The sequence below is a fragment of the Dermacentor andersoni genome, chromosome 1 (genome assembly GCF_023375885.2).
Source record: "Dermacentor andersoni chromosome 1, qqDerAnde1_hic_scaffold, whole genome shotgun sequence".
In the NCBI taxonomy this organism is placed as follows: domain Eukaryota; kingdom Metazoa; phylum Arthropoda; class Arachnida; order Ixodida; family Ixodidae; genus Dermacentor; species Dermacentor andersoni.
The window spans coordinates 299,980,291-300,007,205 of NC_092814.1; the positions used below are offsets into that span (position 1 = coordinate 299,980,291).

General features: G+C 45.3%; 1 protein-coding gene across 1 annotated transcript; it reads right to left on the bottom strand.

The window, feature by feature from the left end:
- Positions 1-1,519: 1,519 nt before the first annotated feature.
- LOC140218970 (uncharacterized) lies at positions 1,520-26,915 on the bottom strand. Its single transcript, XM_072288755.1, has 2 exons — positions 25,985-26,915; positions 1,520-1,707 (listed from the first exon to the last, which is right to left on the bottom strand). Exons 1-2 carry the CDS (start codon positions 26,877-26,879, stop codon positions 1,520-1,522), a joined length of 1,083 nt encoding a protein of 360 aa, XP_072144856.1. The 5' UTR covers positions 26,880-26,915.

Below are 26,915 nucleotides of genomic sequence, written 5' to 3' on the forward strand. Positions count from 1 at the left end.
TTCGCTTTACGCGTCAACGCTTCGCTGTGGAGCGGACGAAGCCTTCCGGACGTTGAGGTTCGAGTGCACGTACACTAGTTTCTGCAAGCGATCCCTTGTGAGCTTGTTGCATAGCTTGGTGTGCGCACTTCCAAACTCGGGCCAGTTTATTTGACATGCCGCAGTAGAAGGGGGAATCTTCAGTACGCGACATGCGGGGAGGGGGAGGGGGAACTCAAGGGTTTGTTAAAGTCGTTGCCACTGCGTGGATCGATTCAAGTGTTTCGCAGACTCTCGAACTACCTCTTTTGTCCAATTTTTTAATACGTCGAAAGGAGTCGCATTGCAACAGAAGAATTCTGCGGGGAAACTCTGTTTTTATTTTTTCTTTAATTTTATGCTGGTTCAAAAAAAAAAAGAAAAAAAAGCTGCTTTTTCGGAATTTTCGATGTTTTTTTCAACCGCCTACATTTCTAGCCTTGACTACATATGGAGTAGCAGGCGGCAGAGGGGGGATAGGATTATGCGCATTCTGGAGTACATTGAAGCTGAAGAAAAGTAATATTTTGCTAACATTCCCCGTCAACCATCTTTTACAAATGAAGTGAACTGGAAAACTTTATTGTGGTCGAGGAGGAAGCGCTTAGCGCGTAGCGGCGTCTCCCACGTAGGGGCCGATAGGAAGTACTTACCTGGCGGCCGCTTCGCGGGCCTGCAGGACGGCCCGTTGCTGCTCGGCGAGTAGTGAACTTCTGAGGTACTTCTCCCACTTGTACGAGGTAGAGTCTGGAAGAGCGTTTCTACACTCCCAGAGCATGTGTGCGAGTCTCACCGTGTCTCTGCACGAGGGGCACGTGTCGCTTGGGTACACTACGGGATAAAAAAAATTTCAATTTCGCGGTGTTTGGGTACATGTGCGTATGTAGAAGCGTAGTGTTAGTGCCTCCCGCTTGTTAAGTTTGGGGTGTGGTGGCGGAAAGATGCGGCGCCCCAGGTAGCAGTGTTTTGTAATTTTGCTGTACGTAATGAGCGCGTCCCGTTTGTCCTTTAGCTCGACGAGATGGGGTTGCCAGGGGACGGCGCGGTCGGTAAGCACGCACGCTGCGTCGTGCGTGATCTCGTTGAGGTTGGGCGGGGCGCCCGGCACACGACCGAGATGGCCGGTGAACCAGATGACAGTGTGATTCTTCAGGGTGCTCGGATCCGCGCTAGGGGGAATGCGTAACACCTGGTCGGAGACTACGGCCCGTTCGAAGGCTTTGATGGCCGATGTGGAGTCGTTGCAGATCACTTCCCGTTTGCCGTCGAGCACGGCCAGGGCTATGGCTACTTTTTCCGCCACCTCGGGGTCTCGGGTGAGGATTGTGGCGTTGTTGAAGGTCCGCTGCATGGATGAGACCGCGACCGCGGCGAAGGCTCGGCTTTTGCGGTAGGCGGCGGCGTCCCCGAACGTGACGTCGTCCGCTTTCGTGTCTGGGCGCTGCAGAAGGGCGGTCGCCCAGCCAAGGCGCCTGCCTCTGTCGTGGTCAGGATGTACGTTTCATGGAATAGGAGCGATCGTGATGAAGTTTCGGATCTCGCGGGGAACCGGCGTCAAGTTCAGTGGATCCCTGGTCGTCGAGGAGAAGAAGAATGCGGCGGCCACATTCACGCAGAATAGGTGGCCCGCCTTGGTGGTCGTGAGTCGGATCAGCTGCGTTTGCTCCTGAGCCTCGGTTAATTGGTTCCCTCTTAATAAAGAGAGGCAAATCATGCATCAGTGAATACAACCAAAAATCCCTACGTCCAATGTAAACAAAAATAATGCGAAATGGGAGTAAACCGCTCGTCCCACATCGCATTCCAATTTGTGGGTGTTTTATACCACGTACCAATCGGGAAAAAGATTACTCCCCTGCCGACCGTCTTTTTGCATGTTAAAGTAGAAGTATTTTTTTTATCCGTACAAAGGTTGTTGGGGAGGGTAGTAGGACTATTTATTTACTTCCTTCAGAAAGTGTTTGCGGCCATTCCTGAGAGTTATTCCTGAGAGCTCACCGATTATGGCACCAAGTGTCACGTTTTCTAGAATATGTCACCTCATTTTGAATCGGTGGAACCATATTTCCTCGTAGCGTAGGAAACAAAGACGACAAAACGTCGCGATGGCTGGCTTGCTACAGCAGCTGGAGCTTCGGTGGAAGTGAAAATACACGCGTAAACATACAAATGCGGCCATGCTCCACACACAGCTTTCACTACTGAGCCAACCGACAATTATAAATTGTTCAGTTGTGGCGCCCAAGCACGTACTTACCGGATCCGCGCTGCCATTTGTACTTCTCTTCGACCCCCGCTAAAGTCAACACAGCAATATTTTGGGCGATGCGCCGCCCCAGCAGGCTTTCCTGTAGCCTGGCCGTGGCTGTCGCCGAGGATAGGCTTAACTGGAAGGGACGGAGCTTGTGAGCGCTTGTGGGGTTGAGCAAGGTTCTATATCACGGGGTTTTAAATTCGTGATCACGTGATCTGAAACTCCACCCGTCGTAAGGTCGTCTAATGACATCCAGGAGTGTATATTTTTGGGCTAGTTGGTTCGCTGCATCAATTGAAGTCATAGCGCTGGATTGACACGGACAAGAAAGATGACAGGACGTGCGCTAACTAGCACTAACTAGCGCGACAATTTTGGTTTTTTCAGGAGTGCTGTTCAACTATTATATTCTCTACTTTTCTTTCCTAAAACGTCGCAACCGGTTGCTCATTTGTTAAGCCATCGCTTTTAATATAAGACATTCTTCCTTGAACAACATAACAACAAACATGCGCATGCTTTCGCGCTACCTTAAAAACGAAACTATCGTGCCTTGTAGCATGGACTTACTCTTGAATTCTTGACATCGCGCCTTCATAATTCTGTGGACCTTTACGGCAATGAACACGCGTAACTGAGTGGGCAAAATTGTAGACAATTTTATTTCAATATGTCGGCCGAGTATCAACAAGTTTCAACTGACTGCGCCGAGAGGGTAGTCCCATATTACAACATATGCGTTTATGGCACTTAGTTGGAACATTGGTGGTGCGTTAAAGCAGTGTTTTGGTCGGCAATGGACGGTTATGTCACACCACAGGAGCAAATTGTTTTGCACCCTCTCGGCAGAGGGCACATTGACTTGAATAAGCGCCAAATATAAACCGTAAAGCGATTTATTACAGCTGGAGTTCGAACGGTAATTGCAGAGCGAGTGTCATTCAGATTCTTTGCACGCGCATGTTTTTTTGTGACGCAGCAGGGAAGGAGAGGGATTGTATATGCGTGAGCGCCCATTGAGCGTGCGTGCGTGTGAGCTTGCATTTGCGTGTGCGCGCGTGTTTGTTTCTCCGTAAGTGAATATGCGTGCGCACGAGCGCGTGTATGCGCTTGCAAGCATACACGCGTTTGTGCATGCGTGCGTGGGCACGGGTAAATGTTAATGCGGGCGAAGATGATTCGTATCTGTGTGCGTGTGTGCGTGTGCGTGAGTACGTGCGCGTGTGTGTGTGTGTGTGTGTGTGTGCGTGCGTGCGTGGGCACGTATAAATGTTAATGCGGGCGAAGATGTGTCGTATCTGCGTGTGCGTGTGCGTGTGTGTGTGTGTGTTATACCCTATACTCTGCACTACCCCAGTTGGGCCCGTTTGTAGTGGGTCAGGAGGCTTGTGCTTTTCGAGCACACCCCGAGCCTGCTGGACGGCCCATAGTTGTGAGTCCTTGTCTGCTGACTGCAATGCACTTTGAAGTTCTGGCGGGTAAATCCTGGAGGTAGCTGCCGTCGGGAACCTGGCACAGTCCCACATGATGTGCCATTGGTCCGCCGGACCCGCTGCACAAACACCGCACAGCCCACTCGGATAGAGCTCTGGGTGAAGCACGTGCAGCATTGCGAGGACGAGAAGTGACGCGGTTTGTATTTGCCTTAGGATTATGGCCTCCTCCCGACTGAGGGCCGGGTGGAGAGGCGGCATTGTCCGTCGAGCTAAGCGGTAACACTTGGTTACTTCGGTTCGAAACCAAGGACAGATTGACCAGAAATACGTACGGTCATGTGAAATATGAGCTCCGACACAGTGCCCGCGGTGGAACTGGCCCCTGGTCTAAGGTGTTCTTGATTCTTATTGCGATTACCTTAGTAAATACTTTGTAAGCAACGGAGAGTAAGCTGATCGGTCTATAATTTTTCAAGTCTTTGATGTCCCGTTTCTTATGGATTAGGATTATGTCAGCGTTTTTCCAAGAGTATGGTACGTTCGAGGTCATGAGGCATTTGCGTATACGGGGTAGCCAGTTTTTCAAGAACAATCTGCCCACCATCTTTAAACACATCTGCTGTTACCTGATCCCCCCCCCCAGCTGCCTTCTCCCATTGCATAGCTCTCAAGGCTTTCTTTACTTCTTCCGGCGTTACTTGTGGGATTTCAAATCCCTCTAGAGTATTCTCTGTTCCATTATCGTCGTGGGTGCCACTGGTACTGTATAAATCTCTATAGAACTCTTCAGCCACTTGAACTAGCTCATCCATATTAGTAATGATATTGCCGGCTTTGTCTCTTGAAGCATACATCTGATTCTTGCCAATCCCGAGTTTCTTCTTCACTGCTTTTAGGCTTCCTCCGTTCCTGAGAGCACGTTCACATCTATCCATATTATACTTCCTTATGTGAGCTGCCTTACGCTTGTTGATTAACTTCGAAAGTTCTCAGTGGCTATGGTGTTGGGCTGCTGAGCACGAGGTCGCGGGATCGAATCCCGGCCATGGCGGCCGCATTTCGATGGGGGCGAAATGCGAAAACACCCGTGTACTTAGATTTAGGTGCACGTTAAAGATCCCCAGGTGGTCGCAATTTCCGGAGCCCTCCACTACGGCGTGCCTCATGATCAGAAAGTGGTTTTGGCACGTAAAACCCCATAATTTAATTTTTAATTTTAACTTCGAAAGTTCTGCCAGTTCTATTCTAGCTGTTGGGTAAGAGGCTTTCATACATTGGCGTTTCTTGATCAGATCTTCCGTCTGCTGCGATAGCTTACTGGTATCCTGTCTAACGGAGTTACCACCGACTTCTATTGTACACTCTTTAATGATGCCTATAAAATTGTCGTTCATTGTTTCAACAGTAAGGTCCTCTTCCTGAGTTAAACCCGAATACCTGTTCTGTTGCTTGATCCGGAATTCCTCTATTTTCCCTCTTACCACTAACTCATTCATCAGCTTCTTATGTAGGAGTTTCTTCCGTTCCCTCCTCATGTCTAGGCTAATTCGAGTTCTTACCATCCTATGGTCACTGCAGCGTACCTTGCCGAGCTTGTCCACATCTTGTATGATGCCAGGGTTAGCGCAGAGTATAAAGTCTATTTCATTTCTAGTCTCGTCATTCGGGCTCCTCCACGTCCACTTTCGGCTATCCCGCTTGCCGAAGAAGGTATTCATTATTCGAATATTATTCTGTTCTGCAAAGTGTACTAATAACTCTCCCCTGCTATTCCTAGTGCCTATGCCCTATTCCTCCACTGACTTGTCTCCTGCCTGCTTCTTGCCTACCTTGGCATTGAAGTCGCCCATCAGTGTAGTGTATTTTGTTTTGACTTAACCCATTGCCGATTCCACGTCCTCATAGAAGCTTTCGACTTCCTGGTCATCAGGACTGGATATAGAATCGCCTTATAATCAGTTAGATTCGTGACTCGCTCTTTCCGAACTGCCTTATTCTTCACATCACTACAACGTGACAGTATAGACGTGCTTCACTACGCGAATACTGGGAAATGGGCTAACACTTTTGTTGCGTGTGTGTTTACACATTTAACGCATATTATTATGCATAAGATACTTTTTAGTTTAGGAGGTTGTAAAAGAGAGCTACCTTATATTAATAGGAGGCTCTAAAAATAAAGAACATTTAAATGCTTATGAGCTTTCACCTCATTGCATGGAAGGAAATTTCAGTGAAGACACCCTTATGATAATTAAAAGCTTATCCGTTTGAAAACGTTTCATCTGAGTACCCACTTTGCAAGCAGATGCCGGCTTGGAGAAGTTTCGCATCGTGGGCCCTTGACATATGTCTAACCGTCGAACAAATGGTTATTCCGGATGTTTCATTTAGGGAAGGCGTGTTACCCTCCTGCCCTTTACTCCGGCCCACGACTTGCATAATATGAAAGTGCTGCGTAAAGAGGATCGTTAGCACGAGGTCGTGGGATCGAATCCCGGCCACTGCGGCCCCGTTTTGATGGGGGCGAAATGTGAAAACACCCTTGTAGTTAGATTTAGGTGCATGTTGAAAAACCTCAGTTGGTCCATATTTCCGGAGTCCGCCACTACGGCGTGCCTCAAAATCCGATTGTGGTTTTGGCCCGTACAACACCATAATTCTGCGAACACTTCTGCCGCGATGCGATGTGGCATGTAAGGCAGTGAAAATCATCAACTTTCTAACAGGTTATAAATAATGCCTCACAAGAACGACTCAAGCAAGCACGTCTCCATGTATGCTCTGTGTACTACACAGACAAACATCAGTGGTACAGGCAAGGTTACATTTACCATGAGCTTACTACTTTCGCATTGCACCAAGCCCTGAAGAAATGAAACATTCGCAGTCACCATCACCGCTAAATATTGCCAGTCAAAGCAAACAGCACAAATAGCTTCGCTTAAATCGATTCCCACAGTGCGTGGGATCACCATAATTTTCTATACTGTGAAGTTATATGCTTAACAATTGCACTCAGTAAGTGAATAGTTATATTCCAAGTGGGAAAAAGCGACTGTGGTGTCCATGGTAAATTTGAATTAAACAGCTTCAATCCAATGGCCATTTTATAATGACTGACTTCCGAGGCAATGTAGTCGTCAAAAGGCTACAATCTGTAGTGAATTCAGGAACTTGATGAAAGGCAAAAAAAAACAGAAGCTTGCAGACGACCCCAGCAAAATAAAAGGACTTTTTGAGCGGCATTGTCAGGGGGCCGTGTTATTGTTTCAACGTATATTGAAAATTCCCCAAAATACGAACAGAGGCCGACAAAAATTCGGCCATCTTCGGAAAGGTGAAGCCGATGGAAATATCGGGACAGCACTAACCTTAATATAAATACATCTTAAAGATAAAAAACCAAAGGTACGTTGGCAGCGAGACCAAATTTCGGGACCACTGAAGTGGCTGTTGAAAGAGTTCAGCTGAAACCCAATAGTACGAAATATTGCGAGAATGTCAGCAAGTATTCAACAGAGGTCCAGTAGGTATTATGGCCGATTTCAGTGCCCGGCAACTTTTGGATGATTACACATATAAGCTAGATGCTTAGTCGTCAGTCTTACTGGGTGAGTCGTTGCAAGGTGAGGCATGGGTTGTGAAATTTGGGACGAGGACTCCATCACATTAATTACAATGCACTCTACGGTGTAATTCTTCCAAGGCTGATACCAATTTTCGCGCAGTAAGGAACGAACAAATTGTCTTATGTGTCAACTGTCACCTTCCTCAAACTGCCAACATTCCTCAATGCTGTCCTCGACAGTCACACAAATCTTGGATGCAAGTAAGTGCGAGGAGTTGTGAGCGAGGCCTTTGAGTGCGTGGGCAGGTTTTATGGCGGTCGATACCTGCTAGTCGGCAATGCGGCTATGTTATAAAGGCGAAATGGCAACTTGGTCGAGAATATGGAGAGCAGACAAATTATGCACGTAATACTGCACAATAACTCTAAATAGTGGTCATATTTCACTCACGTGAGTAACCGTGACAGGGTAGAGCTTTGACAAATAAATGCAACTATTGTATATGTCATGGCCAAAAGTGTACCTGGCCCAGTGATCACCAAATAAGACGTGATATGGTCAGCATCTTCGGCCATAGTATGCTAATGAACGACGACAAAGAAACAGTTCGCACAATGATTGTGTCATACCTTTTACCCTAAGGTGTAAAACCAACTTCTTCATGCGTCCATCTTTATACCTAAGCACATCGTTTCTCGGTTCGCAGCTGATGCGGTAGGCCACCAGTGTGGAAAGCAAAATTGCTATTGAACTAATATGGGGTACCATATAATAAAATAATCAATATTAATAAATTATAGGGGGAACCGATAGGTGAAAATCAAAAGCCGTCAACGACGGCGTCTCTCGAAGACGCTGCACGGGACTCCTATCTAAATACATGAAAATTCAGAAATCGTATTTCCCAACAACCACAGCACACATTTGAGGAGGTTTGTTGCATTAAAAAAAATTTAAATATAGTCACTGTTGGTTGCGAATTGTTTATTTAAAGGGACACTAAAGATAAAAATTATTTCTTCTGCATCAGTAAATTGCCGTTCTACAACACCAAAAACACGACTCTTACAACGATAAGGCGTTTCGTAAGCCAGAAAAAGCGCAAGAACGAAATACGGGTGGCGATGCCTACTTAGGTTTCCGCACCTGGGGGCTGTGACGTCTTGGATTTTTATGGCATCTTCTAGGGCCTACTTATTATATATAGCGGTAAAGATTGACTACATCGTGTTCTAAAGGAACCAAATATTAAACATTGCAAGTTTCAGGAACCTTTGATCAGCCAACGCGGCCCAAATGCGAAAACATACTTTGGAATCCCTGACGTCACGCTGACGTACCGGCTCTGGGGTTTTGGCGCGAAATTCAAATACTGATACTTGGACCTTCATTTTCTCATCTAATAATCAAACTATTTTTTTGAAATGACTGCCTGCAGGGTTCTCAAGCAATGCGTCATTAGTTTAAATTGATTTATTGTTTCGCTTTAGTGTCCCTTTAAGTCCTCAATTTTTTTAAGTATACATAGGAAAAAATTGCATATCTGAAAACGAAATTATCTGTAACTCAGCAATCAAAAATCTATCACAGTTTTGTCAATTGCACCTAAAAGTACATCTAAGAGGGCAAAATTGATGTATTATACATGACTCTCAAAAATACCACTTATTTGTGTGTACATCTTCTCTGAAACACTTGTAAACAATGTAACAAATTTACGTATGATAGAAATCGAATATCAAATGTGTCAACTTTAGATGCTCTCATGGATGATGTTTACAGAACTGCTATATCGATTCTAGTAGCAGAGCTGCGAATTTTGTAAGCTTCGTGCTTTTATTTTTTTAAGCATATCAGTTTTTGAAAATTATTTGAAACATCGAGAACTAAATCAAAATTCTGTTTCTGACATTCACTATAGTCTAGTATCTTCTTTCAAATGGAACGAATTTCCTTAAATTCACCACAGTGGTTATCTCATAAAAGCTTTTCTGCGTTTTACATGTATTTGAATAGGCGACATCGGAGTTAGGCCTGAACTAAAGCTGCAGCGAAGTGCTTCCGACGATAATCCTAGCCTGTTGACATAGCAGCATTAAAAAAATAGAAAGAAAGTAAAACGTGGCTGCTTTTCGGGAAGCCTCTGAAAAGCCCGGAATCAATCACCGCTGTGTTTGCCTCATCGTGACTAAACGTTCTTAGGAGGACAAGTATATGTATATAATATATAAAGAGAGAAAGATACAGAGAAAAACTTTATTTGTCAGTAAGAGATTTTAAGGAGGGGTGGTTGGAGCCCCCCAGCCCAGCGCCCCACTGGCCTGACCTGGCTAATTAAGGACTTTTGTCCTGCCAAGTCGGAACGGGCGAGCAATTTCCAGCCTACGAGCGGACACTATTTATCAAGAACACTGATAACACCGGCAGAACCAGCTTTATGATGAAATGCAATGCGCAGGGATAGCTTTTACTCCTTTAATTTTTTTTTCGCTGGTGTCACCCCTATGTCACCGCGGGAACTTTGAAAAGTTTAAAGTCAATACGCCACATGGTGGCACTCGCGCGAACTAAAATCTTATGTCCAGAAAAGCTGGATACGGATAACATGAGTTTCCGAAAACTAATCCCCAAAAATTTGCTAAAGAAGATTTTCTATTACACCTTTCGTGGAGTTCCCTAAATGGGCAACGTGGAGGCAATCACGGAAGAGAAAGAAGTGCCCAGCGCTCATCGGGGCTCTGGGCCTCTCGCTGGACCGCCACTGACATCGGGTTCTACGGACGCTCTCTCCGGGCCTGGTGTTGCGCTTTATTGGTCAAGTATCAGATGGTTCATTTGTTTTTATTTAGTATTTCCCTCTTATAATCTGGTTGATTTCATAGTGAGTTCTTAATGTCTCTTCTTCTCGCGGCCAGCGTTCTTTCCTCTGGATGGCTTCCGTTCCCGTTAATGATATCTCTATGGAGGCTTTCTTGCGCAGTGGCAATTTCACCGTTCTAGTTGCGCTAGTGCCGACCTATGGTGGATTCATCCGGGTGAAGAATCCAAAGACAATTCAAGAAGAGCCGCGGAAAGCTACCCCGCACTTCCAGAGCATAACCGCTGTCCTACAATTTGGCAGAGGGGGCATTCTACGTTGGGTTCGCTGGACCAGACCTGTGTCTCCGACCTTCTAAATTATGGAATGTTCGCGAATCACCCGGTGAGCATTCGCAATCTCGCAATGTTCGCAATCACCCGGAAGCACCCGGTATTTCCACGACAGGTGCCATATCTGTCTACCAATGTTCACGAGTTTCTGAGAATCAGAGTCCCCACAGAGTCGGTCATTGTCACTCTTGCAGGGACAACTAGGCCGCCAGAGATCAAAGCATGGCCTTTAATGTACAGGTTTGAAACACTTTCTCCCTGCCCACTGCAATACGTTCAGTGTTGGCGACATGGCCATAGCATTAAGGGTTGTAGATCAGAGCTTCGGTGCCGCACTTTATGCGTGAAGGCCACGATGCAAAAAAGTGTCCCTCTCAGAGCGAGCGATGCTGCTTGAGCGGAGGCTCCCACCCTGCGGACTGCTCTAAATGCCCTGCGAAAGGCCAAAAGCTTCAAATTCTACAAGTTATAGAACGGAAGCGATGCTCACGTCGGGAGGCTTGGGCTATTGCATTAGATAAATCACGTGGGTACGCTGAAACTGCTGCACATCACTCAAGGCTATGGAGGCATCTCTTGGTGATGTTGTAGTATCTGGTCTGGAGAATGCTATGGCAAAAGCCCTTGACAGTCTTTGTTCGAACCTTTCTAAGACCATGGGGCAAGTTTTCGCTGCTCAGACGTGACAAATTTTGTAGGTTGCTGCACGACCAAGTGTTGCTTCTGACATTATAGCTTTTCATGACAACATATACAAAAACCTATCACCAGAGACTTCGCACCGCAGTGCAGACGACACAGAACCTTCCGTATCTCATGTCAAGCACGAAGGTGGTAACAGTTGCGACTCCGATTCAGAAAACATTGAGAACATGGATTTGGATACTCGAACGTGCAAACGTCGTGCTTCTCCGTACTCCCATAGAACTGCTATCCTTCATAAACTAAAGGCTAAAAAGAGTCAAAATAACAACCTATCAAAGGATGATTTCCTAAAATATAGCATTCTACAGACGGCAGGTAATACTGTCGGTATATCGTCAACATAGGGACCTTAAAAGTGCTACAGTGGAGCTGTCGTTCCATTTTTGCTACAGCCACTGATTTGTTATGTCTTTATGAAGAACTTTCTCCTGATTTGAATATTTTGTAAGAAACATGGTTATCTACAGAAAACAAGTTTCATTTAAAGAATTATCGTATTTTTCGTCTGGATCGCCCTGCTCGTAGAGGGGGTTTAGCATTTTTCATCTCATCGAAATTTTGTCATATAGCTAAGGTTAGTCACCAGTCATTCTCTGCAGAAAGTGAGATGCTAGTATTGGACGTAATCCTACCTGGTTGTGACCCATTTTCGACAGTCAATGTTTATTTTTCTACAGGAGTTATGAATACAGGTTTTCTTTATGCCGTGGTTGCAGCATGCAGAAATGATATAATCATAGCTGGTGATTTAAATTCTCACCATGTATCATCGGGATATCCGTCCGATTCTTGGGGCAAACAATTGTTCGATTGGATTTCATCAAATGACCTTAATTGTATAAATTCGCGAACCCCAACTTACGTATCCGGAAAATCGCGTTCAGTGGTCTACCTGACTTTTTCCAGTTTGGGTTGTGCCATCACCTCGAGCACAAACAGCGACCATCTTCAAAATTTTTTTTAAATCGCGTGCTAAATTAATTTGGTCAATACCATGTGCGCACATATAATACTTATAGCAAAATGTCGAGATTCATTGCGATCAGATTTAAATAAACAGGGAGGACGAAGGGACGAAGTAAAGGCACCTAATTTGTGTCGCGTGATAAGTGACAGTTATACAAAATCCAGATTCAGTATGCAGTGAACCAAAGGCGGCGCGTATTCCCCCTCGTGGAATCCTGACTGTGAATGCGAATATAGAAGGAGATAACTAGAGTGGAAAAGTTACTGTATGACCAGTTTCCACGTAACTGGGATGAATATAAATTTGTTGCAGCTACATTCAGGCAGACAGTTGACAAAGCGGAATAAAATTATGACGCCAAATATTGTAGTTATCTATCTTAGTATGGTAATAAAAAACCCTATTTAGGTTTCTACGGTCTAAAAAGATTGTTTTAGCACCAGCAAATGTAGGATCCCTTAGTTTAACTTCCACGGGATTGGGGCAGTCACTGGAGGAGATTGCAAAAGGCTTGGAGAGTCGATTTACGTCACTTCTATCCTATCATATGCCGGCACCTGAACAAGCTGATGAATTTACAGCAGTCACATTAGAAAAATTAGTGAAAGTGGCAAAGTCGCTGCCAGCTTCAGCTCCAGGTCCTGACGGCATAACTGCAGCAATGATAAAAATGATATTTGAATCGCCTCCCCAGGATTTGCTTAAATTTAATTTTTTTTAATTAATATTACATGGTTTCATCTAGACTGGAAAGTTGCGAAAGTAATTCCGCTACTTAAAAAGCAGGGCGATTTATGCACAATAGATAACATTAGCCCTATTTTTTCCGATTTAAAATCTTGTAAAGTTAATCGAGAAAGTACTGTGTGGTCATAACGAAAGGTGGATAGGCGACAACCAATTATTAAGTGACTCTCAAAAAGGCTTCAGACTTGGGTGCTCAATTGGTGTGCTCTTGTTACTTGGAGAGACGAATTCAACTCGCTCGCTACAACAACCAGTACGCTGCCTTAGTAACCTTAGATATTGCGAAGGCGTATGACAGTGTCGAGAGCACCTTCTTGATCAACAAATTTGGAAATGTGAATTTCTCACAGTATATAATTGCATGGATTCATAATTTCCTGAGCGGACGTACATGTTAAGACTATCACAACGGTTTTTCTTCTCAACGTTACAGACAAGGGGCGTTCCTCAAGACGCAGTACTCTCATTCATCTTATTTAATATTTTACCCAGTCATATTCCTACACACCGTGATCTGCAGGTATGCGTATACGCTGATGATACCGCATTTATTGGGTGTCAAGTGATATACATAGCTTTTATGAAGCGTTGCAGTCATAAATGAATCAGATTGAAATGTGACTTAAAGGAATACAAATATCGCTAAGTGTCAACAAAAGTGCAATCATGGTTTCCCCTTAACTTTTCCCGTCAGGATAACACTGTCGTATGATCAGGAGATTCTTCCACAGGTAGAATAATTAAAGTAACTGGGAATGATTCATACAGAAAAGCTTAATTGGCGGACACACATAGAATACTTCGCATATAAAGAAGCATGGGCAGTTGGTTTATTACGAAGAGTCAGGAACAGCCATCTTGCAATGCACAGGGAGACTCTGCTGACGATTTATTGTATTTATGTCCGCCTGATTTTAGAGTTTGGTTGCGTATTACTTTCTGGAGGTCCTGCTTATAATTAACGGCCTCTCGTTCTTTTAGAACGCGAATCATTACGTCTATGCCTTGGCCTTCCAAAATTTGTAGCGAATAATATTGTTTATCATGAAACTCACCTACCTTCTCTTCAAACTCGATTTCGAATTTTGACAGTCGAGGCATTACTGAATGTTTATGCTTCTCCCCAGAGACGCTTCTCCTATGTGTTCATTCTTCACTTGTCACTTTTATTTCCTTAAATACCCCTCACTGGGTGTATTTCATAATGGGTGGGGCTCACAAATCGTATTTATTCTAATTAGTGGCCACATGAGTTCAATGAACAATATTAGTATTAAACTTACCAGCAAACGTCGATGAACAGGTGATTTCGGCGATGTGACAGGGCAGGCCATTCCAGTCGGTTGATGATCGGCAAAATAAAGATGCAGAGAAGGTTGTAGTACGGGCTGCGTGGACGGATTACTTGCAGGGAATTCCCTGCGCGCAGGGAATGGCGAGGGGTTGGGGCTAGCGCATATGGTGCATGGTGAAGCGAGCAGTAATAAAACTTATGAAAGTGGATTAACAAATCAATGCGACGCGGAGATGATAGCGTGTTTAAGGCGGACTGTGCTTTTAGTAGTGATACGCTAGTGTTATAAGAATACGAAGAATGAATTAATCTTACCGCCCGATTCTGAATTCTTTCGAGTGTATTGATAAGGTAACTTTTATGTGGTGACCAGATCGGGGATGCGTAGTCAAGTCTCGGATGGAGGAGCGTCTTGAAGGCTAGTAGTTTAACGTCAGACGGTGCACGACGTAGATGACGTTTCATGAATCCCAAGGTTTCATTAGCGGAAACAGTAATGTGTGTTACATAAGCAGACCAGTCTAAGTCGTATGACAGGGTGAAGCTGAGGTATTCAAATATGTCCACTTTTTCTAAGGTAGTATTAGTAATATTATACGGCGAGTATATGGGCTGATGGCAACGAATGAAGCACATTACATTTATTGGGGCTAAGGGTCATTAACCAGTCGTCGCACCAGTCTTTCACTTTGTTAAGGTCATCTTGCAAAATACTGTGGTCAGAGTCATTAGTAATTATGCGGTAGATGACCCAATTGCCAACGATCAACGGATGTGAGAGGAAACATGAAGAGGAAGGTCATTAATGTAAATAAGAAAAAGTAGGAGGCCTAGAACGCTACCTTGCGGGATGCCAGATGTTACAGGGAGGGGCGCGGAAGTTGCAATTATTGACAAGCACTGACTCTGATCGGTTAGTGAGAAATTCAATAACCCAATTTAATATGTCAGGGTGCAGGTTCAGCTGGGAGAGCTTCAGTATTAGGCATTCGTGAGGTAATTTGTCAAATGCTTTAGCATAATCCAGAAAGATAGCATCGATTTAGGTGTTAGCATCGAGATTAACGCGTAAGTCATGAACGAACATAGCAAGTTGCGTTTCGCATAACAGACCCTCATGGAAGCATTGTTGGGATGTGTGAAAGAAGTTGTTAGTGTCAAGAAATTGCATAATTTAGGTGAAAATGACGTGCTCCATTATCTTGTAAGGTACGCTGGTTAGGGAAATCGGTCTTTGGTTAAGAGGGGAGTTTTTATTACCTGATTTGTTTATTGGAATGACCTGCCCTTTCTTCCAGGCGACGGTGATGGTACAGCAGAATGAAGACTGCAAGAAGATTAACCTGAAGCACGCTGCACAGAGGTATTATTATTTTTTAACAGGTTGTAGTTGATGCCATCCGCCCCTGATGAAGATGAGTGTTTTAGCTTTACAATTATCGTTATGTCATGTTCAGTGAATTCGACGGGTGACATAAGAGATTGCACAGGTAAAGGTGCTATAGGTAACCGATCATCAGGTTCAGTGGTGAATACCGATGAAAACGCGCGGATAAATGCACCGGCACACTCTTCTTCGGGGATCACTGTATCGTTACCATCGGCGATAATAATAGCGTGCGGTGGTTTGGGGGTTAGAAACTGCCAGCCTTTCTGGGGCTTACTGCTAGTACACGAGGCAACGTGTCATGGAAAAAGGAGTGCTTTCCGCGGCGTATAGCTGAGAGGTAAGCTTTCTCTGCCTCGTAATATTTGCCCCAGACCACAGGACAATTGTTTTGCTTTGGGAGAACGAAAAAATGTTTTTTTTCTTGTTTTGTGGTGTTGATAATTTTTTTTGTGAACCAAGGTTTATTGCTGGTAGTCCCTACTGGAATAACTGGAATGTGGTTAGCAGCTATGTCAGTGATTTTTTGTTGGAAGATGAACGAATTTGCTTGAAGTGTGCGGTTGTGGAATTCTGCCCTGAAAGTGAGGTAGACGTACATAAGCGCGTTGTTAATGGTATCGTAGTTGCCTTTGTCGTATAAGCGTCCATCGTTTTCGATTTGAAAAGGTAAAGTTAAAGACAGTGCAAATTACTTTACGGTCGCTAATTTCCCGGAGGTAAGATATCGAAGATAGTCTAGACGGATTAGTTAATATGAGATCTAAAATGCTGGCAGAGTCCTTCACTACGCGTGCTGGTTCTAAAACCAGCTGGGTTAAATTGAAATTAAAGCAGACTTCGAGAAAATCATTTTCGGTTCTACTTTGTGGGGCGAATTTGGATACCTATCCCAGTTGATATTAGGGAAATGAAAATCTCCGAAGAGCAAAATTTGAGCGTTAATGTATTTTTTCATTAGTGCATCGAGGACGCAGTCGAGCTTGTCAGTAAAGCTAGTGTCTGCTCGCGGGGGGCGGTAGCAAACACCAAGTAATATAGTTTGCGGGGCTGCACAAAAGAGTAGCCATAATATTTCAAGGTCTTAAAAGCACTTCGTGTTGGGCTAGTTGGGACCTGTTCATTATCAAATATGAAGACGCCAAATAAACAGACACACACAAGAAAAGAGAACGGTAACATGGGCGACCTTTCATGAGGTGTGCCGAAGGGGTTGTCTACGAGATCCCCCTTTCGTGCGGTCGTTCCTATATAGGTCAGACCGGGCGCTGTGTTAATGAGCGTGTCAGGGAGCATGTTGAGCAAATGAAAGAGGGCCCAAATTTGCCTAAGCACATGGGGACCTGTCCCTCACGCTCTTGTGAACCACGTTTTTCAAATGTGCGGATTCTTGCCCAAAGTAAAGATACTAGAGCAAGCGAATTGGTTGAAGCCTATCACATAGGCAAGAAAGGCAGCTTGTGCGTTAGCGATACTTCGATATCATTCTATAAGGCCGAGATGAGGTTTCTTGAGCGTGGTGCGTCATGAATGTTGGATTAGATGCGTGAATAAATGTTTGCTCTGTGCGCATGTGTTGACTAACAGTATATATGTGCCTGCGTTCTGTAAATAAAACAGTTGGCGCCCTGTCCCGTTCTCTTCTCTTGTGTGTGTCTGTTTATTTGGCGTCTTCATAGTTTATAATTTTATATTTGAAGGTCACTTGGGTTGCGAACAACAACAGAGCAGGGTATCGTATTACTAACGGCAATGAGCACCCCTCCTCCACCGCCTCTTGAGTGCTGGTCATCGTTACGGAAAACATGGAAACCGGGTATGTCATCCATGACCTCCGCGTCGGGTACGTCAGCGGTTAGCCAGGTTTCGGTAAGTGTGAACAAGTTATATCTAGATGATATAACCAGATTAGATACAACGTTACGTTTGAAAAGGAAACTACGTATGTTAGAATAAATTGCTGAAATAGTAGTGTTAGGGCGGGTTGTTGTTATCGAACGCTGTGTTGATTGACACTGATGTAGCGATTGCTATTGGACTTCTTTTACACATTTCGTAGTTTCGTCGTACATGTACTTAGAAGATCCTATAGAGTTCTTTAGCGTAATGAAAATGGAACCAATTTGGTCCTCGCAAAAGTGAAAAGATGTTTCCGGGCACTTTGTACAGTACGAGAGTAGTATTCGCCAATTCTATAGTTAGTCCCTTTTAACTTGCGTCCGTTATACAGAATTGTCTCGTTTGTCTTATAAAAAAAGAATTTTTCAATTATAAGGTGGTTTCGGTTATTGGAGTGGCGGCCGAGACCATGCGCTCGTTTAATCTCAGGATTCACGGTCATGTTTAATTGGTCTGCACAAAGCCGAACGGTTTTCGCTCTACTTGAGCGGCGGATTCGGATGCACTGGGGTCGGGGATACCCAACAATATTAGATTGTTGTGCAGGGCTAAATTTTCTGCGTCATCAATACGTGCTTCTATATCGGAGATTGCCCGTGTCGTCACGGCTGCAGAAGTCTGAAACGTTTCAACCTGCCGCTGCAGGTCCTCTATGTGTTGACAGTGGCTCAGGACGGCATGCATTCTTCTGTTTAGTTCGGATATCAAGCTGTTCGTCAAGACTAGCTCATAAAAAAAAAAAAACGTTAATCTCGTTAATTGACTGCGATTGCCCAGCAGACCGCTTCTGTAGTTCAGTTAGTACAGCGCTTAAGTCAGGATCGGGGTTAGTTTCTATGTCGCCCGAGAGTAGCAGCAAGGGGCGCTAGACATGAATACAATGCATAGCGATGGCAAACAGACACTGGGGGCTCGGCAGCAGTACCAAAACATAGTCGCTTAATTCCTTAGCGTAATGACTATAAAATTGACTAAACTGAATATTTAACAGCAACAGTTTAGCAAACTGTTTGGTGGCACAGCCACCGAGTCCACACGTTGGCGCGCGAGGGTGTTGCTCTTTTAAAGCTGAACCGGCGGCGGATATTGCTGAGGTAGGCACCTCCCAGGAGGCAGGGTTCATCGCGCTTGTCACAGGTGACGCTGGTAGAAGTGTTGGGGTAACTAGCGTGACTTGACGAAAGGCAGCAGAGATACGGCCAAGGAGTGGTTCCACCCAGTTTGAGGCAACGTGCGGGACAGCCGAAATGGTAGCGGGCAGAGTGCGATGCCGATCAGTGCGATGATGAACACCTGCATATTTAAAAGCAGCAGTTTAGTGGACTGTTTCGTGGCTCAGCCACCAAACCCACATTCGAGAGCCGACTGTATTGTTTGCGAATCAGTGGTCTCGACTGCATCATCCCCAAGTAATTTTGGTGCAGTAGCTATTAAAACCATTGCAAGTATCAATTTGTGATGTGGTTTTGCCAAATTTACCTACTGCGACAGTAAGCGTTGAATTCGATAATATATTTCCTAATAACGCTAAGCTTCTGCCTGACAGATACCTAAAAGGTTTGTTAGATGGCCAGCTTGAGAACTTCCCTATAAACACACTAATAGCCACAGATGCTTCTGTGAGTGAAGAGAAGGCAGGGGTGTGCATTTTCTCGTCATCTGTAAATTGGTACGTCTATCTTCGACCGCCCACGTTTACACCAGTATTTCAGGCAGGGTTATTCACTATCATTCTAGCTCTACGAAAACTTCCCTCATCTATTTATTCAGCCGTAATCATAACCAACTCCTTATCCGTTTGTTCTGCTCTAACATTGGCAAATTTATCTGCCATTCTCCGAGAATCTTATTCATCTATCCCCCAACATTTATGCCTCATCCGTTTGGTAAGGTTATCAGGACACATCGGACTCACTTTAAACGAGTCGGCAGACGCACTAGCGGTGGCATCTCTTACAGCCTCCTGAAACCTTCAGCATACATCACGGCTGCAAGATTTAGAAAATTTTGTGTTGAAGAAGGACATGATAAATCATGTGTATTAACTAACACCGATTTTAAGCACCTTAGATTCCCCTGGCACAGCAGGTGGTGTTCAACAAGAAAAATTGATGTTTCATTCAAGAGCATGCGTTACTGAATACCAATGCTTAAATTTATTCCCACAGGTCTGAGGCCCTATAACTTTAAACTATTCCAAAAAGTTTTTATTCCAATTTCCCGACGTCAAGTTTGCGTAACCGCCGACGCAAGCACCAGGCGGTCACCCGCAGGGTTGTTTGAACAGACCAATCAAGGAGGTCAATCAATAGGTGGTCACTTTTGTTTGCTTGAAAAACGAATAACATTAGCTACACTGAGCATCTTGTCTTATCTCATTGGCTGACAAGAGGCGAGGAGCACGCTCAAGTGGAGAGGGATTGATAGGGCCGAGCCACTGCACTGAAAGTCGATAATCGGATGAAGAAGACGGTGCCGGCGTCTGCGATTAGTGCGCTTTCCCTTACTTAGCTTGCGATGGCTGGTCAAAAATCGCGGCGGCATGCAACGGAAGCTTAATGATGACGCTAAAACGGATCCTCAGCAAACAACAGTTAGCAGAACGAGGTCGTAAACTTGCCGAAAGTGCTGAAAACGTTACACGGCCACGCAAGAAGTTTTGTTATATGCAAATAACCCCATGCTCTCCGGCAGGTGCGAGTACCCAGCGCCTGAGCGATCGGTGGCAGCCATATTTTGTTCCTTTCGGAAGGGGGCAGCCTGCGGCTATTCAGAAGAAAATTCAGTTTTGTTCGGCATAATAATGCATCTTTAACGCATACACGTCACTTTGACACGGTGTGTTTTTGCGGTTTTGTGACGTCGCGTGACAGGCAGGTGAAGTGGGTGCCGCCCGAAAACGTTTGACCAATAGCCGGGGGCTAATGGCAAAAAAGCTTCGAATCGGAAATGACCATTTTTCTTTTTTCGGTCAAATCATGCATAATCAGTGTGCACACGTCATATCAGATGGGGAGCTATCGCGGTTTTCGGGACGTCACGTGACAGACAGGTGAAGTGGGAGTGCTCCAAAATAGTTTTTTACCAATCGCGGAGGGCTGATTACAGAATTAGAATAGAAAAGTTTGGAATAGTTTTACTTTATAGCGACCCTCATTTGGTACCTTCCCCTCAATGTGTTCAATGCAACGAACATGAATCTATGGAACATTTCTTTATAGAGTGTCGTAGGTTCGACGTTCACAGAAAACAACTTCTAGAAGGTCCCCTTCGCAAACTTGGATTGGGGTCATTGCGCTCCCTGTGATGCTGTCTCTTCGGGCGTCGGCACTAGGACACTGAAATAGAAACGCATGTGATGCCATATTTAATTTTGTAAGTGAAACAAAGAGACTGCCATGTTAATTTCATTGTTTTACTTTCCTGAATATGAACACAAGAATAGTAACTTCAAATATGAAAATAATACAGCCTGAAAATTGATAATAACGGTTAGTATTCGTTTAATATCATGTTTAAATCATAAAAATCTCTTTAAGTATTCTTCCCTTCTTACCTACCGCCGGCCGATTCATGGCCAATCCCCTGTAGTGGGTTGAGCCATATCCGTAGGCACCAAACCACACCAAACCTCTCGATGTTATACAAACCTTCTATGTTTGTGCCACTTCTGTGATAGTCATTTCGTCAAGGATGCGCAAGAAGACGCTCTCAGGGCCACCTGAACAAGGTCAATCGTCTGTTTCATCGCTCATTTTTAGTCGACGTGCCTTTGGAAGCTCAGACCAACTCGATTCCCGGGAGAGCTCAACGCCGGAAGTCATGGACTCTGGCAGCGAGTACACCGTAGCCATGGGCCGCTGTATGAATAAGATGCGCCGTATGTCGACTGAGAAGACTTCATTGAATCAGAGTGAACAGGAATGCTTCATAGTTTCTTACGTGCTGTTTTCGACGTCACGCAGCATAAAGTCCCTCAGCAGGCAATTTCTAATCGAATATTTTGACAGTTTAGCCCCTGGGCAAACCAGTGAGACCAAGATCAATGCTCACAAGAACATCCTGACGTAGATGCGAAAACTTCGGCAACACTGGAGAAGATCATTCCATAGTTATGCGTAATCCATGTCCGCTCCTTCATTACTTACGGAAAGGAGACAATGACTGGTGTGATTTCCGACGAAGACCTTGAAATCAAGTATGAGGACATCAAGAGTCGTTTGAGGTCATCGGTGCGCATCCTTGAGATTCACCACTTGGGGAACTCCCGATGTATCGAGTTAATAGTTGCTTCTTCGACATTACCAGCGAATAATACGCATCGGTAGAACCCACGAAGCCCTTCCACAGCCGATCTCGATCTTGTATCCGTGTTCAATAAAGGAAATGCGAAATTCCGTGCTTTCTGAAATCACTAAACATTAGCGTCTGTGTTGCAGAGCCGCGGGCGACACAAGCCTACCGTGAGCAAGCATAGGCCTTGTGGTCTATTCTAGGTTGCTCATAGTAATTTGAATATTTCTTTGAATACATGCGCCAATTTTTATACCTCCTGAACGGCAGTTTCCTCAGTGGTTTGCGTTGTCTTGATGGTCGTTGCTATAGAAGTCCATGTGTCTTCGGGAACTGCAGGCAATTTCTTTCACTGGCACAATTCATCTGCTTTCTCGTAGGTCGCCCTGATTTGCGCTACCGTGGATGAGCTGTAACTGCTACTGCCTACCTCACTGAAAACTTTCAATTCCGAGCGAATGGTTGTGGATGAAGTTTGCGCATATCTTTGTTCAAGTAACAGAAGCATCCCATAGCAAGGAGGAAACCAACAGACAGGTGAATTTCCATACCCTATTCCCTTGTGAGAACACAGCTTATGCCACGAGAAGCGAAACTGTGTCTATATCATAGTTCTTCGCGGTCGCAAAAGGTCCGAAAGATTGTGCTCTACGCGTCCGGGCTTGCACATCTCTATTCTTGACATAGTCAACCAAAGAGCGCAGTCATAAGGGCAAATACTGCGCCTCAAAGCTTCAGCTAAACTCTTGTAATAATGCTAGGCGGCCATAAAAGTTAGGGGGTTTTACGTGCCAAAACCTCTTTCTGATTATGAAGCACAACGTAGTGGGGGACTCCAGAAATTTTGACCACCTGGGGTTCATTAACGTGCACCTAAATGTAAGTACACGGGTGTTTTTGCATTTCTCCCCCCTGTAAACGCGGCCACCGTGACCGGGATTCGATCCGCGACCTCATGCGTAGCTAGGCGGCCATATTTGAGACTTAAAGTTCAACAGGAAGAAACCTAGTTGATTGCTTATTGATTGCATCAAGCAATGAGCCTCTGGCGCCTACGCAGCCACTACCAACACGGGTCTACTGCATTAACGAGGATATAGTTAACGAATGCGGCACTAACCGCACTAGATGTAACATCTCCTTTCGCTTATTTTTTTTCTTTTACCCACTTGGTGCCTTCGCAGCCTGACGTTGGTTAGGGAAAGTCCTTGAACAGGGCTTTAAAAAAATATACACTCGTATTTATGCTCGTGCTAGAGGTTCACTCGCACACGTTTTTCTCTTGATCGTAGTGAAAACAAAAAAGGGATCGTGGTTCTTCGAGCGTGCACGTCTTCTTAGTAAGGAAAACGACTCGACAAAAACTGGATTTTATTTTGGTGTTATGTTTTGTCGAAACGTGGAATGCCTCCTTTCATAGGTGTCGCTACAACCATGAGCTTAAAGAGGCCCTGCAACATCTGTATGAGCGGGGTATATACCGAATCCCGACCAATGGCTAGGTCGCGCTGTAAACACCAGCCTGGGATACGAGGGCGAATCAGAAAGCCTTTGCCCCCATTTTTCATTAGGCAAAATAGGGTACATATAGGAAATTAAAATGTGTGCGATATTCTACGTACACCCGTGAGCAGAAGTACACGGACAAGGGATTGCGCGATAAAACTAATTTTCTCCTCTGTCTGGGAACAAAACTTGACATTAAAGACTGCAGTCTAAACTTGGCATTAAGAATTTTCGAGCGCAGTCGTCAGTTTCCGCTTAGGCGTGTTAATTACGAAGAAATCCTGTTTTTACGGTGACCCTGTAGTCTGTATACTTTTGCTCATGGGTGTACACTATTTTTCCACACAGTCTCCACACCGGTTCAGACATTTGCCCCATCGTGCACGGAATTTGTGATGCCCCTCTTATACAATTCGTCCAGCTAGCTGTGGAACCACCTTCGGACGGCTCTCTTGGCTTCGTCACCTTTTGCGAACACCAACACCTCACACTTCTCAAAGCGAGACACCTTTACCCATACGTAGGCTGAATTTCCCTGTGGTTTTCGATGGGCGTTCGTCCCTTGCTCATAGGAAACGAATAAAAAACGTGGACGTGTTAAGCACAACCGCCATCATCACATCATTTTATTTCCTTAAAGACCCCTAATATGGGGATATTAAATAAGCGGTGGATACTGGTGTAAGTAATCGCATATACAAGAAAAAGTATTGGTTAAATATGACAATTATACATTTAGAAAATGTAGATGGACATGTGTTTGCACTGACGTCGTGTGGGAGGTCATTCCAGTCTATGGCTGAGCGAGGAAAGAATGATGCAGCAAACGTTGTAGTATGGACACGTGGACGGGCAACTTGCAGGGGATGACCAATGCGGAGTGAAATGTGTGCCGGAGGGCTGATGTAGGGTGGAATACGAAGTGAGCTGAAAAAAAAATTATGGAACAAACACATGCTAGCGATTCGACGACGACAAGCAAGATTTGTTGGACCGGATTTCGCGTTTGAAGATGATATGCTGGAATTGTATGAATAGCACGAATGAATGAATCTAGTGGCTCGATTCTTTAGTGATTGTAGCGAAGTTATAAGATACATTTGGTTAGTGCTCCAAATAGGAAATGCGTATTGTAGTTTTTTTTTTCGTACCAGACACCTGTGTGCGAGAAGCTTTACATTTGGTGGTGCGTGGCGCAAGCGCCGTTTTAATGAAACCAAGGGTTCTGTTAGCTGATAATAGGATGTTTGTGACATACGCATTCCAGGTTAGGTCTTCGCACAAAGTTACGCCCAGGTACATGTAAGAACTGGTTAATTCTACTGCGACGCCAGCGATTAAGTAAGGGAGGCAAAGGGGGTTGCGTTTGCGGTGGAATGACACATATTCGCATTTTGCAGGGTTAAGCTCCATGAGCCATTGACTCATGCAGCATCTTCCACAACTGACAGCAGCGCATTGCCGCGGAGCTACCGGTAGATGAGGTCGGGCCGGTCCAATAAGGGTCCACCGCTGGGAATGGATATGTTGACTTCGCATTTACAGCCGTAATTTGGCTGAAAAAATACGGGAAAGGACTTTCTGATTCGCCCTCGTATTAAATAAGGGTGCTACTTGAGCTCTCGTTGGTGAAACATTACTTCAGGCAAGAAAATAATCCTTTTTAATCTGCAAAACATCTAAGAATAAAATAAGCCGACTGGACAGAGTGCAAAATAACAACAGTGTTTATTGCTCAGATGGCGGGAGTATAAATACAATCGGAGGGGGAGGAGAAGGGGGAAGAAGGGTGTAAATAACTACTTAGGCACATGTAGAATAACACGCATCGTCACAGAAGATACTGGTATTCATTATCTAGTAAGGTAATAGACGGCGCACTCACACATTTCTTTTCACCTGCACCACGGAAAGATAGGATTCATGAATAGCACGTGTCCTTCTGTCACTGCATTTGGCTACAACTTGGATATCGTCAAAACTAAGGGTTTACTTGTACATGGAACAGTGACATGAAAGTCGGGTGCCTACAGTCCCGCGCATATCTGCGCGCTCCCTTATGTGGTGGCTAATACACAGGCCTCTCTGGCCGATGTAGCCGCGACCACATCGTAAAGAAATGCGGTAGACAACTGTCATGGTGCATTCCACATACTTCTTTAAATGTTTCTTCTTATAGCCCAGACTGGCCTGACCTGTTGTTCTGGCCTGTCGCCTGCTTCCTTCCCTTCATGTTTTGCACACTAAAAGAGAGAGAGCGTAAACTTTTATTTCAAATCAACAAGATTTGAGTCCGGCGTCTTTTTAGTGGGTCTGGGCACCCGCCGCGGACGCGGTTCCGTGACCTTGTCTAAAAGCGGCTTCCTCGGCTCGCAGGACGGCCCAGAGTTGTGCTGACAGGTCAGAGCTGAGCAGTGCGGTCATCCAGCGTGACCGGAGGCTGGCGGTGGAAGAGACGGGGGGGTCGGCACTGCCCGACTTGTTTGTTAGGTCCCGACACTCCCATAACATGTGATTTAGTGTGGCAACCTCGCCACACGATGTGCATCTGTTTGTAGTGTACATGTCTGGATACATGGCGTGCATGAGTCTGGGGTTTCTGTAAGAGTCTGTTTGTAATTGTCTGAAGTGTACTGCTTGCGTCCTGTCTAACGTAGCGTGAGGGAATGGGTATATGCGTCTTTGTAATTGGTAGTGTGCCGTGATGTCGTGAAAACTGGTCATACGATCCTCCGATGCCCAGACGTTTGCAGTACCCCGCGGGGGCTCTTCCTCCGATGCTGCTCGGTGAGTCAGGCCTCGAGCAACGCCGTGAGCCGCTTCGTTGGAGGTGCTCATTCCAGTGTGTGCCGGGATCCATAGCAAATGCCTTCGGTGATCAGCGTCGGCCTCTCCCTGGTGTATGGGATGTCGCTGGAGTATCTGATACGCCTCTTGCGAGATGCGCCCATTTGCAAAATTGCGAATTGCCGTTTGCGAGTCGCAGATCACGTATGTAGCTTTGGTTTGTGTGAGGGCCAGTGCTATGGCCGCTTCCTCTGCCGCTTCGGCATGTGCCGTGTTCACGGTGACGCTCGTGAGGTGGTTGCCTCGGTGGCTAGTAACTGCCGCCACGAAACTCTTCCTGTCTCGATAGCGGGCTGCGTCGGTGAAGACCGCCTCCTTGTCGTTAGAGTAACTTTTATTCATGTGTTTTGCCCTGGCTTTACGCCTCCCCGTGTGGTGTTGGGGGTGCATGTTGCGAGGCAATGGGGGTACGTATAGTTGCTCGCGTATGGGTCTTGGAATGTCTACTTTGACGCCGTGTTGCGAGTGGTATGTGATGCCGAGATTTTCAAGGACGTGTCTGCCCGGGCGCGTCTTGGATAGGCGTTCAAGTTGGGACACTTGTTGCGCCTCCACGAGTTCTTCGAGCGTATTGTGTAGGCCTAGTTCTAAAAGCTTGGTGGTGCTAACTCCAGGCGCAAGTCCCAACGCACATTTGTACGCCTTGCGTATGAGCGCGTTGAGCTTGTTTTTTTCCGCAACCGTCCAGTTGTGAAACGCTGCCGTGTACCTTATCTGAGAAATGACGAAGGCTTGTATGAGTCGGATGACGCTGCCTTCGCGCATGCCCGCGTGTTTGTTGGTGATGCGTCGAATGAGCTGCATCGTGCTGGTGGCCTTTGCCGTTATCTTGCGAAGTGC

Bases quoted from the DNA above. Each gene is read 5' to 3' on its own strand.
- LOC140218970 (XM_072288755.1), bottom strand. From the start codon at position 26,879: ATGCAGCTCATTCGACGCATCACCAACAAACACGCGGGCATGCGCGAA. The intron at 1,708-25,984 runs GTACTGCAAACG...CTTTATTAAGAG, and splicing joins GGAGGAAGAGCCCCCGCGGG to GGAACCAATTAACCGAGGCT.